Below are 15,194 nucleotides of genomic sequence, written 5' to 3' on the forward strand. Positions count from 1 at the left end.
TCATTCTTTCTATTGCTGGCTACATATCGAAAGAACTCCCTAGGATTCTTTTTAGCTTCATTAGCTAACTGCTGTTCATACCTCTCTTTAGCTACTCTCACCAACCAAGTCACTCTCCTTGCCTGGTCTTTGTAAAACTCATGAAATTGGTTACTTCCACTTCTCTTATGCTGCCTCCACAATGCCCTTTTTCTCTGTATTGCATGCTTAATCTCTTTATTCATCCATCTCACACCTAACTTATTTAACCTTCTCACCCGTGGTATACATTTAGACATCGCATCCACTAAATATTTTTTGAAAATCCCCCAAGCTGCATTGATCTCTTTTAGAGCTAACTCCTCATTCCATGCTACACCTGCAAGCTGTCTCCTGAGCTCTTCATAATCACCTCCCTTGTAGTTCCACATATACCCTTTTTTTCACAGGGGTCTTTGCACTGCTGGCAACCACCCAAGTAATCACCTCATGGTCGCTTTCACCAATTGGTGGATGATTTGATACCTCATTGATAATTACATCCTCCGATGAGATGACCAAATCCAAGACCCTTAATCCTCTTGTGCCCTCTGTTACATACTGTCTGAGGTAGTTATCCCTCAAAAACTCAAGAAACTCATTTTCTTTACTTCCAGTTGCTATCTCTTCATTCCAGTCTATGTTGCCATAATTAAAATCACCCATAATGACCACCCTTTTCTTATTTGCTTGGCTTATTTGACTATACATTTCACTATCACCACCATCCACATTACCAGGTCTATAACAACATCCCACCAAGTATTTGATTCTATTCACCTCTATCTCACACCATACTGCCTCAAAACCACTGGTCCCATTTCCCTCTTGCATCTCTACCTTGTATGGACATAACTCTTTCTCTATCATCAATAGCACTCCCCCTCCCTTTTTACCCCTTCTATCCTCACGAAACACATCATACCTTTCCATCTCTATTCCTGTCAGGATGTCATCCTCATCTAACCATGTCTCACTTATTCCGACAATCTCTGGGTGCACAGACGCAATTAGTGCAACCATTTCATCCGCCTTGTTTCTTATACTTCTAGCATTGGTATACAAACACAACAACTCATTTCTGGATCTACAGCTAGTTCCACTGATACCACTCACTCGATGTGATCTCTCCATGCTGGACTGGGGCCATTTCCCTTTCTGCTTCTTCATTTTAGAACCCTTTGCAATTCCATCTGTTTCCTTTTGATCCCTGATCATCCCATTACTTTCCTGCCTACACATTCTCTCACCTCCTCTTGGAGCATCCACCTTTCTCACGCTGTGTATCCCTGTCCACCCTGAGCCTCGCCTTTTCCCATCTCCTCTTGCACACCCATTCTCTCATTTTCTATACTCATACCACTCACTTTGACATTCATTTCCACTCCTTCAATCTCTCCTGTCTTACTCTCCTGCTCTTCCACATCACTCCCCTCTCGATCTGATTCATTCTCTCTATTCACTTCTCTACCTTCCAGCAGCAGTCTCTCCAAGTGACTCACACCATAACCACTCAAATGCAGTCCATCGCTCCCATACAGCTCACTTCGTCCCTCAAACTCATTCCACACATTAACAAACTGTACTCCCATCTCCTCACACATTTCAGCCAGAATATCATTCATAATCCTTGCTCTCCGCCTCATTTCACCACAATCATGCCTAGGCAACACACTGACCACCCTTCCTGTCACACTATTCTCCTTTATCTTTCCAAGCAGTCTCCTGACATTCATTTTGACATGCTCTTTGTTCTCTCTCAAATCATTCGTACCAATTAATACAATTAACTCTTTTGCTCGTTCCCGCCTCATATTCAATGCCTCAATCACTCTACTCATTTTACCGCCTGGAAAACATACCTTGTGCATTTTATCCTCTAGCACACCTTTAATAATGGAGTCGCCATACAACGTCACTCGCTCATCTTTTGTTATCTCTTTCACGCCATCATGATTTATTTTAATAGTTTTGACCTGAATTCTCTTAATTTCATTCCGCATCCATTTCATTTCTTGCTTCATCCAATCCAATTCACCTTCTGAACCTCGCGACACATTCACTCTATCATTAAATCTTTCTAACTTTCTAACTCTCGACCCCCTCTTCTCACTTTCCCTCTCATTCATCCTTCTTTGTTTCCGTACTTTCGGTCCAACATACGTCCAACTTTCACTATCATTCTTCTCACTTTCACTCTCAAATATCTTTCTTTGTTTCCGTACTTTCGGACTAACATGCGTCCAACTTTCGCTATCATTCTTCTCACTTTTACTGTCATTCATCTTTCTTTGGTTCAGTACTTTCGTTCCAACATGCGTCCAACTTTCGCCATCAGTCATTCTTTTTTCGCTATCATTCATTCTTATTATTATTAATATTATTATTATTAAAACAAGACCTCATGGAGTCAAAGACTCATCTAGGAGGTCCTTTTATCTCACACACATCTCATCATACAGGGTCTTAAACACATTCAAACTCCCTGCAGACACCATACTCTCAGGCAAGGCATTCCAATCATTCACAACTCTCACAACACTTATAGAGACATATTTCATTCTGCAAATAATAAACAAGTAAACTCTTTTCAGTATAATGAAACTCATTCACCTAGCATTGTGGCTACAGATAAAGTGAGAGAAGGAAAGTTTCAAAAATTAAAAAGTGCTAAGAAAAAGAAAGAAAACAGTCTAAGGAAATTTCTGTAAATCTAACAGAAAATGTTCCAGAATCTGATTGCAAGGTACAATTACATGATTTGGGAAAATTAGAGGAACTGAAAACATTTCTTAGTGAAGAAATAGAAAGACAACAGAGACCAATAGTAAAAGGACAGGAACTTTTGTTTAAGATGATATCTGATTTAATAATATCCAATAATCTTATAGATAATTAATCTTTACCCCGTAAATCTAAAGGTATTGACAGGAATAAAAGATCTCAAAGGAGATATGTTCCAAAATGTTTTAGATGCAGTAAACCTAGTCATTTTGCTCAAGACTGTTATGTTAGGGATAAATCTTGTTTTCAACATAAGAAAATTTGAGAATAATGGAAAATCTGGGAATAATTATTATTCAAATATCATACTGGCAAGGACAGAAATGTCAAACTACTCATTAGACATGGGTAAAGCTAAAGACAGCTCCAACCCTAAAAGAGAGTTTGATGTATCATTAGCTCCTTATGATAATGGAGATAATCCTTTGACAGTTCTACAAGGATTTATTGAAGGTGAAATCTTGCTTGACACAGGTGCACATATTTCACTCATTTCTTATAGTTTGTTTAACAGAATTAAATCTCTAATTCCAAATGGCATTTCAGTTTTAAGTTGTCCAATTAAATTAAAGGGTATATTTGAATCAGAAATTTCAGCTGATAAACAAATCAATGTTTTTATTTCAATTCCTTGTTTTCCATTGAAAGTTTGTCATTCATTAATAGTTCTTCCAGAATCATCTAATCCAAATGTACAAGTAATATTTGGAATTGATTTTCTGAAATGTCATGCTTTTGCATGCAATTTTGTTGATGGTATGTCCTTGTGTGGACTAGAATGCCATTTAGACAGGACATCAGATGATAGAGGAAAATTTGAGCAATCTCCTGAAGTTTTTCAAGACACTAATGATAATGATCAACTCTAAAGAATAAGGAACCTAGTTCACAAATTTGGGAAAAGGATAAGATTGTCCAAGCTCAGAAAGATGATCCCATACTCAAAAGTATTTATGAAGCAGTATTGAAGGGTGAAACTCAACTGGATACATTTTTAAACCTGGAAAACTTATATTCAGATAAAGATGGATTACTCTTATCTAGACAAATAGAAGATGGAAGGCTGAAAGTGAAAATATTGGCACCAACTCAAATGATTCCTTGGATTATGTACACTTTCCATGATTCTGACTTGGCAGGATACACCAAAGATTTTCTAGAACTTGGGAAAACAATAAAAGATCATTACATCTGGAAAGGTATGAAGAGTGACATACTCACATATGTCAAATCATGCCTTAAGTGCCAAATAAGATCCCCTTTCAGAGGAAAAGCTCCACTACAACTATTCCCGATCCCAACTAGACCTTTTCAGGCTGTTGCTACTGATGTGGTAGGTCCACTGCCAATTACTAAAAAAGGCAATAGGTACATTCTAGTAGCCATAGATATGCTAACTAGATTTCCTGAAGCAGTGTCAATGAAGGATCAAACTGCAAAGACCATTGCAAGGAAGTTCTTGAATATGATAATTTGTAGATATCGAACTCCTCAGACCTTACTTTCAGATCAAGGAGCAAATTTCACATCTGAACTGTTATTACAATTATGTAAATTACTTAAAGTTAGGAAGATTTTTACAACACCTTACCACCCACAGTGTAATGGTATGTGTGAAAGGCTGAATAAAAATATAAAGCAAATACTTTCCAATCTGGCAAACACTAAAATGAATGATTGGGACACATATCTTCCTCAAGCATTATTTATATGCAGATCTGCTTTTCATTCTGCTATCAAAGAAAAATCATCTTTTGCTTTATATGGCTTTGATCCAATCTTTCCTAATGAACTTGTTTCAGTCATTCCTAATACAGGATACAATGATATAAATGAGTATCTGGAAACAGCAGTAGATAAATTTTCCACTACTCATAGATTAGGTTTGCTCATGAGTTTGCTATTTGCAAACTCATGAGTTCGCAAACTCACCTGCTCCATGGGCTGAGATGTAAGGTCGGAGAGAGTCAGTTACGCAGCAGCTTCTGCTCAGTCCAAACACCTGCTGTGCGTTTTCTTGATTTTCTTTGTGTTGTGTTTGTTATTTTTTCATAAATTACAACTCTCTTGCATATAGTTAAAGTGAAGTTAAATTTTCATCTATATTTTATCTATTTATTGTGATTATTCTTTTTGTGCAAGATTTTATGCATTTTCATTGTTTTTGTATACAATTTTATGCATGAAGTACTCTTATAAAGGCTTAAATAAGCAATCATCTGGGGTTGGTTGGGGAAACGGATTAATCCATTTTACATTAATCCTTATTGAAAAATGGTTTCAGTTTTCAAACAAACCAGTTCCCAAGCAGCCTTTAGGAACGAATTATTTTCGACAACTGAGGTTCCACTGTATATCACCATGTATTCTGAAGAATGTGCCAGGGAGTTGGCACCGGCCATGACATATTTTTTTAATACGAGTTTTGCACTGGGTCAAGTTCCTAAGGAGTGGAAGGCCAAGATTGTGCCACTTCATAAAGGAGGTGATAGAACTCAAGAATCAAACTATAGGCCTATCTGTGTGTCAGGTGTTGTAATTAAGTTGTTGGAGAAGCTTGTGAAAACTAGGATCCAGAATTGGGTTGACAACAATGGTATTATCTTTGATGGACAGCATGGATTTGCTAAAGGGAGGTCATATTTTAGTAATCTACTTACTTATTACAATAAGGTGACTGCTGCCATGGACAGAGGAGAAGGATACACAGTAATATACTTAGATTTCGCAAATGCTTTTGATAGATTACCACATGATAAGTTGATAGTTAAACTGGAGTGGATGGGGTTGAATATTAGATTGGTGCATTGAATTGGAGACTGGCTATCTGATAGGTATCAACAAGTTGCTCATTGGGAGCGATATCCAGGACAAGGAAAGTCACTAGTGGTGTGCCTCAGCGGGTCTGTTTTAGAGCCATCGCTGTTTAACTTGTATATTAATGATATTGGTGAAGATTTGGATGGAGATATTCAGTTGTTTGCAGATGATGCAAAGTTGGGACAAACCATGAAGAGTAGAGAAGATGTTGTGGCCTTACAAGAATACTTGAATAAATTGAGTGATTGGGCACATGAATGGGGATGCGAGTTCAATGTTACAAAATGTAAGATTTTAAAATTTGGAAAACAAAACTGGAATGCAGAATTTATGCTTGGTAAGGCATAACATCAAAGGTGGAAGAAATAAGAGATCTGGGGGTGATAGTGGATAAGGATTTGTAATTTAGGAGAAACATTGTCAAAATTGTGAAGACAACACAAAGATTTCTCAGAATTATGCAGAGGACACTGACTTGTAGAAGTCGGGTGATTCTTGTTCCATTGTATAAGGCTTTGATTACGCTACACATGAACTACTGTGTGCCCAAATTTTGTGACCTGGTTTTCAGAAGGATGAAGGGATCTTGGAAAGGGTCCAGAGGCGACTGACTAAGGTAGTTTCTAAACTCTGGAATGTCAAGTATGAGGAAAGATAGAGAAGATGCAATTTGCAGAGTCTAGTGGACAGGAGGAAGAGGGGAGATATGATAGAGACCTATACATTAGTAAGAGGTTGTTATAGGATCAATGTTGGAGAGGTTCTACAGAAAAACAGTGGGAGATCAGGGGAGAACCAGAGGTCATCCCTGGAAACTGTATAAAGAGGATGTGAGCAGAAGGTTTTTGGCTTGCAGAGTTGTGAATGATTGGAATGTTTTGTTTGAGAGTGTGGTGTCTGCAGAGAATTTGAGTGTGTTTAAAGCATGGTATGATGAGCTGTATGTGTGATAAAGGACTTCCTAGATGAGGCTTTGACTCCGTGGGGTCTTGGGTAATAATAATAATAATAATATTTCTGAATCCTACATCTCATCATTCTCTCTAGAACTTTCATCACAACTCCAGATATATAGATTGACCTATAATTAGTAGCCACAGCCTTATCACCACCTTTATGCAGTGGAACAAATTTACCTTCTTTCCACTCCCTTGGAACCTGTGCTGTTGTAAGACTCTTATTAAAAAAAAAAGGATGTTCATACTACTGCCAACTGCCTGGACATTCCCTTAAGACATGTGGTGATATGTCATCAAGTCCTATCCTTATTGATATCAAGGTTATTCATTTCCTCAAATACTTCCTGCTCACTCACAATTAAGCCATCCTCTGCACTTCAGTTTCCTTGCTTTCACCCAGATGAGGATGAAACACACTTATAATGATCACTGAATATCTCAACAGTGTCTTCTGCAGTAGTTACCATTCTACCATTTTCATCCATTAACAACATCTTACCATAATCCTTCTACTTGCCAAATATCTAAAAATCTCTCTAGGTTTTTCTTCACCTGATTTGCGAATTTCTGCTCATACTCCAGTTTTTTTTTTTTTTTCATTACTAAATGAGTTGCTCTCCTGGCTTGTTTTATATACTCTTCATGTAACTGATTATTACCATTATTCATCTTGTACTGCCTCTAAAGTACCTTCTTCTTCCAGATTTCATAGTTAAACCCCTCATTCATCCATTTTCTACCTACCTTATGCAGCCTTTTGACCTTCAGAATACATTCACACACTGATGCTGTTATGTATTTCTTTGTCAGTTCCCAACAGCATTTATTTCTTTACTGCTCAACTCATCATTCCATGCTATAGCTCCAAGCTTGTCATAATCACCAGCCTTGTAATAAATCCTATATTCTTGTACTGTATCCTATAATCACCTATATTCTTTTCTCACAGAAGTCTGCTCATGGCTAACCATAACCTAGTTAATCATTTCATGATCACTCTCACCAACTAGAGGAAAGTGTGACACCCCACTCACAATCTCACAATTACATCCTCTTATGAACTGATCAGATCTAAAACTCTGAATCCTTGCTTGCCCTTCTTTACATGCTGCCTGAGATAACTGTCTCTCAATAACTCAAGAAATTCATTTTCCTTATTCCCAAATGCTATCTCTACGTTCCAACCTATACTGCTAAAATTAAAATTGCCTATAATAATCACTCTTCCTTTGTTCACTGCTCCAAGTTGGTTTATACATTTCTTCATCAGCAGCACCCTCAAAATTTCATGGCCTATAGCAACATCCAACTAAATATGTCTTTCTTTCGCCCTCCACCTTACACCATACTGTCTCCAGTGTTACTGTTCCCTCATTCATATCTACTTTATGTGGAAATGATTCCCATGCTGTTATTTTCAGCACTCCTCCTCCCTTCTTGTCCTTTCTGTCCTCAAGAAAACCCTGTATCCTTCTATTTCTATTCCTGTTAGGATATCATCTTCATTCAACCATGTTTCACTTATTTTAAAAATTTTGGGGCGAATAAACTCATTCCGTGAAAACATTTCAACTTGGTTATTTCTAATACTTCTGGCATTTGTATATAAATGGCTTGGTTGGCTGAGTGGTTAGCATATCCGCTCTCCAGCCAAAAAGCTGCGGGTTTGAATCCAGCTGGGAGCATGGATGTTTGTGATTGTCTGTGAAAATACTAGTGGTGGTGGCAGACAGTAGATGGCATTGGTGTAGATGATGAGGTTGAGCGGTGGAGATGGAGAGTTGTAGAGTAGGTGTCCTCCCTGGAGGTGTAAAATAATAATAATAATAATAATAAACAATGCAGTTCCCTTTTGGGTCTATAACCAGTCCTAACCAAGCCACTTGTTGGTTGTGATTTCCTCATTACACCTGCCTCTGCCCAGTCACCTTTCTCATTGCTTACCACATCTATCTGCTCAGTCTCAACTTTCCTATGTACATGCATGTCTATGCTGATCATCCTCATACATATATTCACTACTACTTACAACATCTGCTCTCCCTAAGCCATGTCTCCTTATCCACCCAGCTCCTATCTGTTCCATTTCTCTGTTCCTCTTGCATTCCCATTCTCTCTCTCTCTCTCTCTCTTCATCTCTTACACTACTGCTGTTTCCATTGCAAAGCACTTCTGTCTTCTCTTCAATACCACCCTCTTGAACATAATACTCTCACCAACTTAAATGAATGGCAACAGTCAGAGATGTCATTGAATTTACAGTTTCAATATCATGGTACTATATGTTTATGAAAAGGAATAACCTATGTCTGCAAATGAAAACAAAAATATCACTAAAGATACCAGATGAGTATGAAAATAAAGTTACTGACTTTCTTAAGTATGTCATTAACGCTAGGAAACAAGGGGAACTTTGAACTATCACAAATAGTTAATATGGATGAGGTGTGCCCTCAAACAAAACAATAGATGTCAAATCCTTTCTACATGCTTTGACGGTGATCAGAATACATTAAGAAAATTATGGAACAAACTATCATGTTAGAGTAAAACTTTAGTTTAATATAAATCAAAATAAACACTCGACATTTCGACCTTCACATTAAGGTCATCACCTGGAGTATACAAATATATACAAAGAAACAAGCTGAACAACAATCTACAAGGTATGCTAAAGTTACTGATCAAATGTTATAACTACTGGCCTGACCTCTGGTGTAAAAAAAAAAAACTTACTACACCAAAGCTAGAGTGTTATTTTTATTATTATTAGGTTAAAATTAAATTAAGCTGAAGAGACATGCTCACATCAAAAAAATTACTTATACAAGTATAGGTATAAATTACAAAACCAGTATGGATAGTGGCTGATAAAAGCTGAAAATTGCTTAGAGTCCTAAAGTCAAGGTTTGCTAGAAAAGTAAATGGGCTGAATGTGTGCCATCCAAATTTTTGGGATTTTTATGCCACCGTTATTGTTAAGATTGGGGGTGGTTAATCGAAATTTCACATGCTTCTTTAAATTTCCATTCATACCAGGTCTTTGTATGGTGTAAAGAACAAGTGTTTTTCCAATCAATTTGGTGTAGGGTATTAAGAGCATGATCTGAGAGGCCTGCTTTTCCAAAATTGTTAAATTTAATGTGCCATTTGTGTAATTTTTTTTATGGATAGGGATTGTATGTCCAGTTTCTCCAATATAAGGTAAGTTACAGTTGCAATAGATGTAATAAACTCCAGGGTGTGCCAACGGGGGAGAGGATCCATAGAGGAGTTGAATATGTTTTTTAATTTTAAAGGTGATTTAAAAGTGGCATCAAGATTATAATGCTATAGAAGTCTATTAATTTTTTCTGATAATCCTTTAATATATGGAATAGCCACGGTTTAACTGTAATCTATATTATTTTTGATGAAGTTTTATGAAGAACTTTATGAAGAAACCTGCATGCAAATGAGTTCAAAGCAAAGTATGATAGATACTATGCAAATGTTGGACAGTTCTTGACATGATGTTTAGGGCCTCCCTCGATGAGTCTAAAGCCTTGGAGTTGTCCGTAATAATAATAATGATGATGATGATGATATATACTGTAAAAATGTAACTTTATTTAACTGCATAAATTATCAATTACAGTTACTATTATTAATATCTCTCTCTCTCTCTCTCTCTCTCTATATATATATATATATATTAGTTACGCAATGTAAAAAAATGTTAATCATGTATAAACAATTGCATAATCACTGTTAATATTTTAATAATATGTGTGGAGTCAATACATAATATATAAGCAATAAAAATTATTATTGCTGCAGATGTTAATGTAGAAGGTTAAGCAAGATGTGACAAATCAAAATGTTTTCTTTGACCAATGGCACACCCAGGGAGGGGACCAAGGGGCCCTGGTTCCCCAAAAAAGAAAAAGGAAAAAACACATGAAAAATTTCCAAAAATCTTTTCCTAATTAAAATTATTTTTTTTTTTTAAATTTCCGTTGTGTCATGTCTTCTATTTCTATGCTACTTATGAATTAGCTGTCACATAAGATGGGAATACCTTATAGCTCTCGGGAATCCTGGCCGTTGCGAATGCAAGGGAAACGAAGTAGTGCTCCGGATCTCCTCTAGGCCGGGCCAGAGGAGATCACGGGCATCATGTATTGGCAATCACTGCAGATGCGCAGTCATATTTCGTATGCAATGCATGGTGTGTATTCTCAAATCGTTTACTCAACTCGTCCCCCAAGATTAAATCTTGAGTGCTCGGCCCCCTCCAAGATTAAATCCTGAGTGCACCACTGTCTTTGACAGTTTAAATATTTACCTTTCCTTCAGCATAGCTATTTCCATCCCAGTCTTCATCACTTGCTGAACCAGATATACTTCTGTTTATATCTTTCTGCTGTCTGTCATTATAATCTATATCATCAGTATCTGACTTCTCTGATTCACTTTCATCCTTTGGTGGAAACATATATATAAAAAAAAATAAAAATTAAAGAAATCAATTCTAAAAGCTTTCACAAACATCATAAGTTCAATGTAAATTCAATGCAAGAGTGAGCTTTAAAATGTGTAAAAGACTATCTCATTTCACTACAGCAAACTGGGAGGAAGAACAGAAATAGTTTGTCACATTTCTGAGTTCGCTTTTAAATGAATCTCCTTTAGAATAGTGTCTATGGGACACAATGTACCATGAAACAAGAAATACACAGATAATATATATATATATATATATATATAATAATATATACACAGTAAAACTCCTTTTTTACACTTTTCAGGAGACTGATGGAAAAAAGTGTAAATAGCAGGAAATGTAAAAAAATGTTTAAATAAGGCTAAAAGATGACTTACTGCTAGTATGTCAGTCTACATACCAGATTACAAAATTTAATAACTGAAAATAAATGAATTTACAATTACTTATATTTATCTATTTAAAATAATCTTTATTTGTTGATTGTTACATCGTGCCAGATTGCTTTGCATTGAGTTCAGTGCTTGACCTGTTTTTTTACTATCATGTTCAAAGTGGACACGGAGAGTCCAAGATCTTTTGCTAAACGCACACGTGTTCCAGAATGCCAATCTACACGTCGCAGAATTGCCATCTTTTCTTCTAACGAAATACATTTTCTGTCTTTTTTCTCCATGTTACTAACATGGATAATCCACCACTGCAATTTGAAAGCAACTTTCACATGCTAAATTACGTTGGAGAAATTCTGCAATATCAATTCATACTGTGATTGAAAAATCACAGTATCGCTCATCACTACATTACTGCGGCAAGCATGCAGGTCACCGTGATTGCAGAAATGAAACTACAGCCGAAAGTAACGCCATCTGGGAACAGAAATGCGAGAAAAAAATGCAAATCACGGGAAATAACATCCATATCAAGTTGTTAATGGCGGGAAAATAATACATCGTAAGAATAGGCCTTAAGATGGGACCAATGGAAAATGACGTAAATGGCAGGAAAACGTAAATTGCGGGAACGTAAAAACGGGGTTTTACTGTATATAAATATATATATATTCAGTGGCATTTATGTAAAAAGTATCGGTTTAAATTATCTAAAAACTATTGGAAGCATAAAGTTCACCAGAAAGTGATTGAGAATGATAAAGCTAAAATACTCTGGGATTTCAAATTCCAAACAGACAAAAGCTTGGAATGTAATACACCCAATATAATAGTGGTTGAAAAAAGTGAAAACAAGGGTGTTCAGTTTATCGAAATATCAGAACCTGGAGATAGTCGGATTAACATCAAAGAAACTGAAAAAATTACAACGTATCGCAAGTTGCAAGTCAAAGTTGAATGAATCTGGCAAAAGAAAATGAAAGTTATTCCCATAATAATAGGTGCTTTAGGCATCATCCCTAAAACAGTGAAAAAAAAACATCTAGAAGCACTCAAGTTAGATGGATTAAAAATCAGGCAGCTGCAAAAGGCACCTTGGTTCGGCGCAGCATTCATATTCAGAAAGAAAGTATTTCCACAACTCATAGGCCTTTGGGTAGGGCTCAAATTAGGCCTTTGGGTAGGGCCCAGCCTTTTACTTAAGACTTTTACTTATTTCCTTTTTTCAGTCGTGAATTTGAAGAAAAAAAAATCTAATTTAGATTACTTAAGTATAAAGAGCTAAATACTCACTGATGAAGCCTCAAAAAAGGCTGAAACCAGTCTGGGTAGTGACCTCCCTCCATAATGTAATAACAGCATACATTTCCTAGGAAATGTATGCTGTTATTACATTATGGAAAATACCTAAGAATAGCGATCTGAACTTCTTCCTCCACCTTTGCAACGAGCTGCCCAGTATTGTACTACGTACTAGGATCACTTGCACTGGCTAACGCTAGTGTTCGCCGATACTTTATAGTTTACTATATTCGGCAAGAAACTCTCTGATTCCAATCTTTGAGTTTCTTATTCGGTTTTAAAACTATGTGGGATTTAATATCCCCTTAATTTAAGTCTAATTTATAATAAATTTAGTTTAATCCTTTATCCAAGTGTGAGCAAACAAAGTTTGTGCCTGAAAGTATCTTCAGGACTGGGTTAAGGTGGTACACACCAGGGCAACTCGTTGCAAAGGTGGAGCAAGCTACCAACACTCCTATCCTAGTATCTCCTATAATGCAAAACACATCTCCTTGCGGATATGTCTATTGTTATGCATTAAGGGAAGGGCCACTACCCAGACCGGTTTCGACCTTTATTGAGGTCTCTTCAGTGGGAGCCAGGCCCAAGTCGAGATATCAGGCAGAAGCATTAGCAGGTCATCTCCACCTATAGGAATTGCCCATTGGTGTGCCACCCTTTTTTAATAAATTACTCTGGATTTAGAGAAAGATGTTGAAAGTTTATTTTCCACTTGGTTAGAGTATAATAAATTTAGTTTAATCCTTTATCCAAGTGTGAGACCTGCTAATGCTTCTGCCTGATATCTCGACTTGGGCCTGGCTCCCACTGAAGAGACCTCAATAAAGGTCGAAACCGGTCTGGGTAGTGGCCCTTCCCTTAATGCATAACAATAGACATATCCGCAAGGAGATGTGTTTTGCATTATAGGAGATACTAGGATAGGAGTGTTGGTAACTTGCTCCACCTTTGCAACGAGTTGCCCTGGTGTGTACCACCTTAACCCAGTCCTGAAGATACTTTCAGGCACAAACTTTGTTTGCTCACACTTGGATAAAGGATTAAACTAAATTTATTATACTCTAACCAAGTGGAAAATAAACTTTAAGTCTAATTTAGAATTATATTGATAAAGTAATAGAACACATTTTTGCCAGTTAGTTTTTATAAAATTGAAATGAATTAACATAATAATCTGTTATTTGTCATTCATTTCTGCCAACAGAATTTTACCAGGGTGATAACAAAAACTTTTGCTTTCTATTACTAGGCTAAAATATACCACTGTTTATTGCTGCATACGTTGAGCTGTAGTGGTTTAAGACTAATCAAGGTTGTTGTTGTTGTTGTCTTGTCCTTTGAAGAGTCTTAGATGTTTCCATGTGCTTCTTGAACTGCTTTGGCTATGTTGATGATTTTGTTAGTATAGAGCGGTTGTTCATGATTAGGATCTATTTCTTGCAAGGTTGCTGTAATTGCTGGACAGGTAAAGATGTGAGTGGGTGTCAGTTTATTGGGGCAGTTGTTGCAGTTTCTATATGTTCTCGTATCATCTGTATTGATCTTCATTCCTCTATAATGTCCTCTTCGTTAGTATTGCTATCGTGGTGGAGGTCTTTCTGTCAATATTAATTTTGGGAATTTGATGTTGTATCACTGATTTCAGTGGAATTAGTTTAGCTTTTGCTAGTGCATTGGCATCAGCAAGAGTTATCATGTGAGTTTCTTGGTTGAGTTCTCTGGCCTCTTTTGCTAATTTATCATCTGCCTCATTGTAAAATGCAACTTTTTCCTAAACATTTTAGTTGATTTAAGAGTTTATGGGTGTCTTGTGTGAGCTTGGTATTGCCATTTTTGATTGCCTCCATAGCTGATCTTGAGTCACTGTAAATTATACTTCCCTCAGATTGTTGAGATGATGATAATTTTAAGTAGGCTTCGAGTGCTTTATTTATTGCGTAAAGTTTGCTGGTAAAATTGGAAGCAATTCTCCCAGATCCAACTTTTATTGAAAGGTTTTCACCTTTCAGGAATAGAAGGAGAATACCAGCACCTCCATTAATCATATTGGTGTCTGACGATCCATCGATATAACAAATAACCTGTTTGGAGGATGAAAAAAGGTTGATAGTATTTAGCATTCTTTTGATTCTTTTTTTGTACAGAGTTTGGTAAGGTTTAGATTTATGGAGGTATTTGGAGGTAAAAGACTGGAAAATAGAGGTTCTTTGTTCATGTGGGCATTTAGCTGATCAAGGTCTATTTCCTTCCTGATAGTGTCATCATATTGTAAAGTTGATGATCTGTGAAGTATGCAATTTTGATTCCAATGTGCATAAGTTTTTAGGGAGATATGATCGCTTTGGTAGCTTCTGATATTATTTGTGAATTTTATGGTGGCAAATTTTCGCCTGTCCTCCAGTAGGTCAAGCCAACGTTCCTGTTGTGTTC

General features: G+C 36.7%; 1 protein-coding gene across 3 annotated transcripts in view; it reads right to left on the reverse strand.

The window, feature by feature from the left end:
• Positions 1 to 15,194, reverse strand: part of LOC150099728 (uncharacterized) — a 178,126-nt gene that overhangs the window by 58,182 nt on the left and 104,750 nt on the right. For 2 of the 3 annotated variants that reach the window (XM_090404045.1, XM_090404046.1), the window contains exon 5: positions 10,909 to 11,043. The exons of the other annotated variant lie outside the window; for it this stretch is intronic. In XM_090404045.1, coding sequence (XP_090260171.1) covers positions 10,909 to 11,043 — 135 coding nt within the window. The remainder of the gene's footprint in view (positions 1 to 10,908; positions 11,044 to 15,194) is intronic. 3 annotated transcript variants of the gene reach the window in all.

Source organism: Typopeltis vanoorti, chromosome 14, assembly GCF_054136105.1.
Source record: "Typopeltis vanoorti isolate ZY-2024b chromosome 14, IOZ_Tvanoo_1.0, whole genome shotgun sequence".
In the NCBI taxonomy this organism is placed as follows: domain Eukaryota; kingdom Metazoa; phylum Arthropoda; class Arachnida; order Uropygi; family Thelyphonidae; genus Typopeltis; species Typopeltis vanoorti.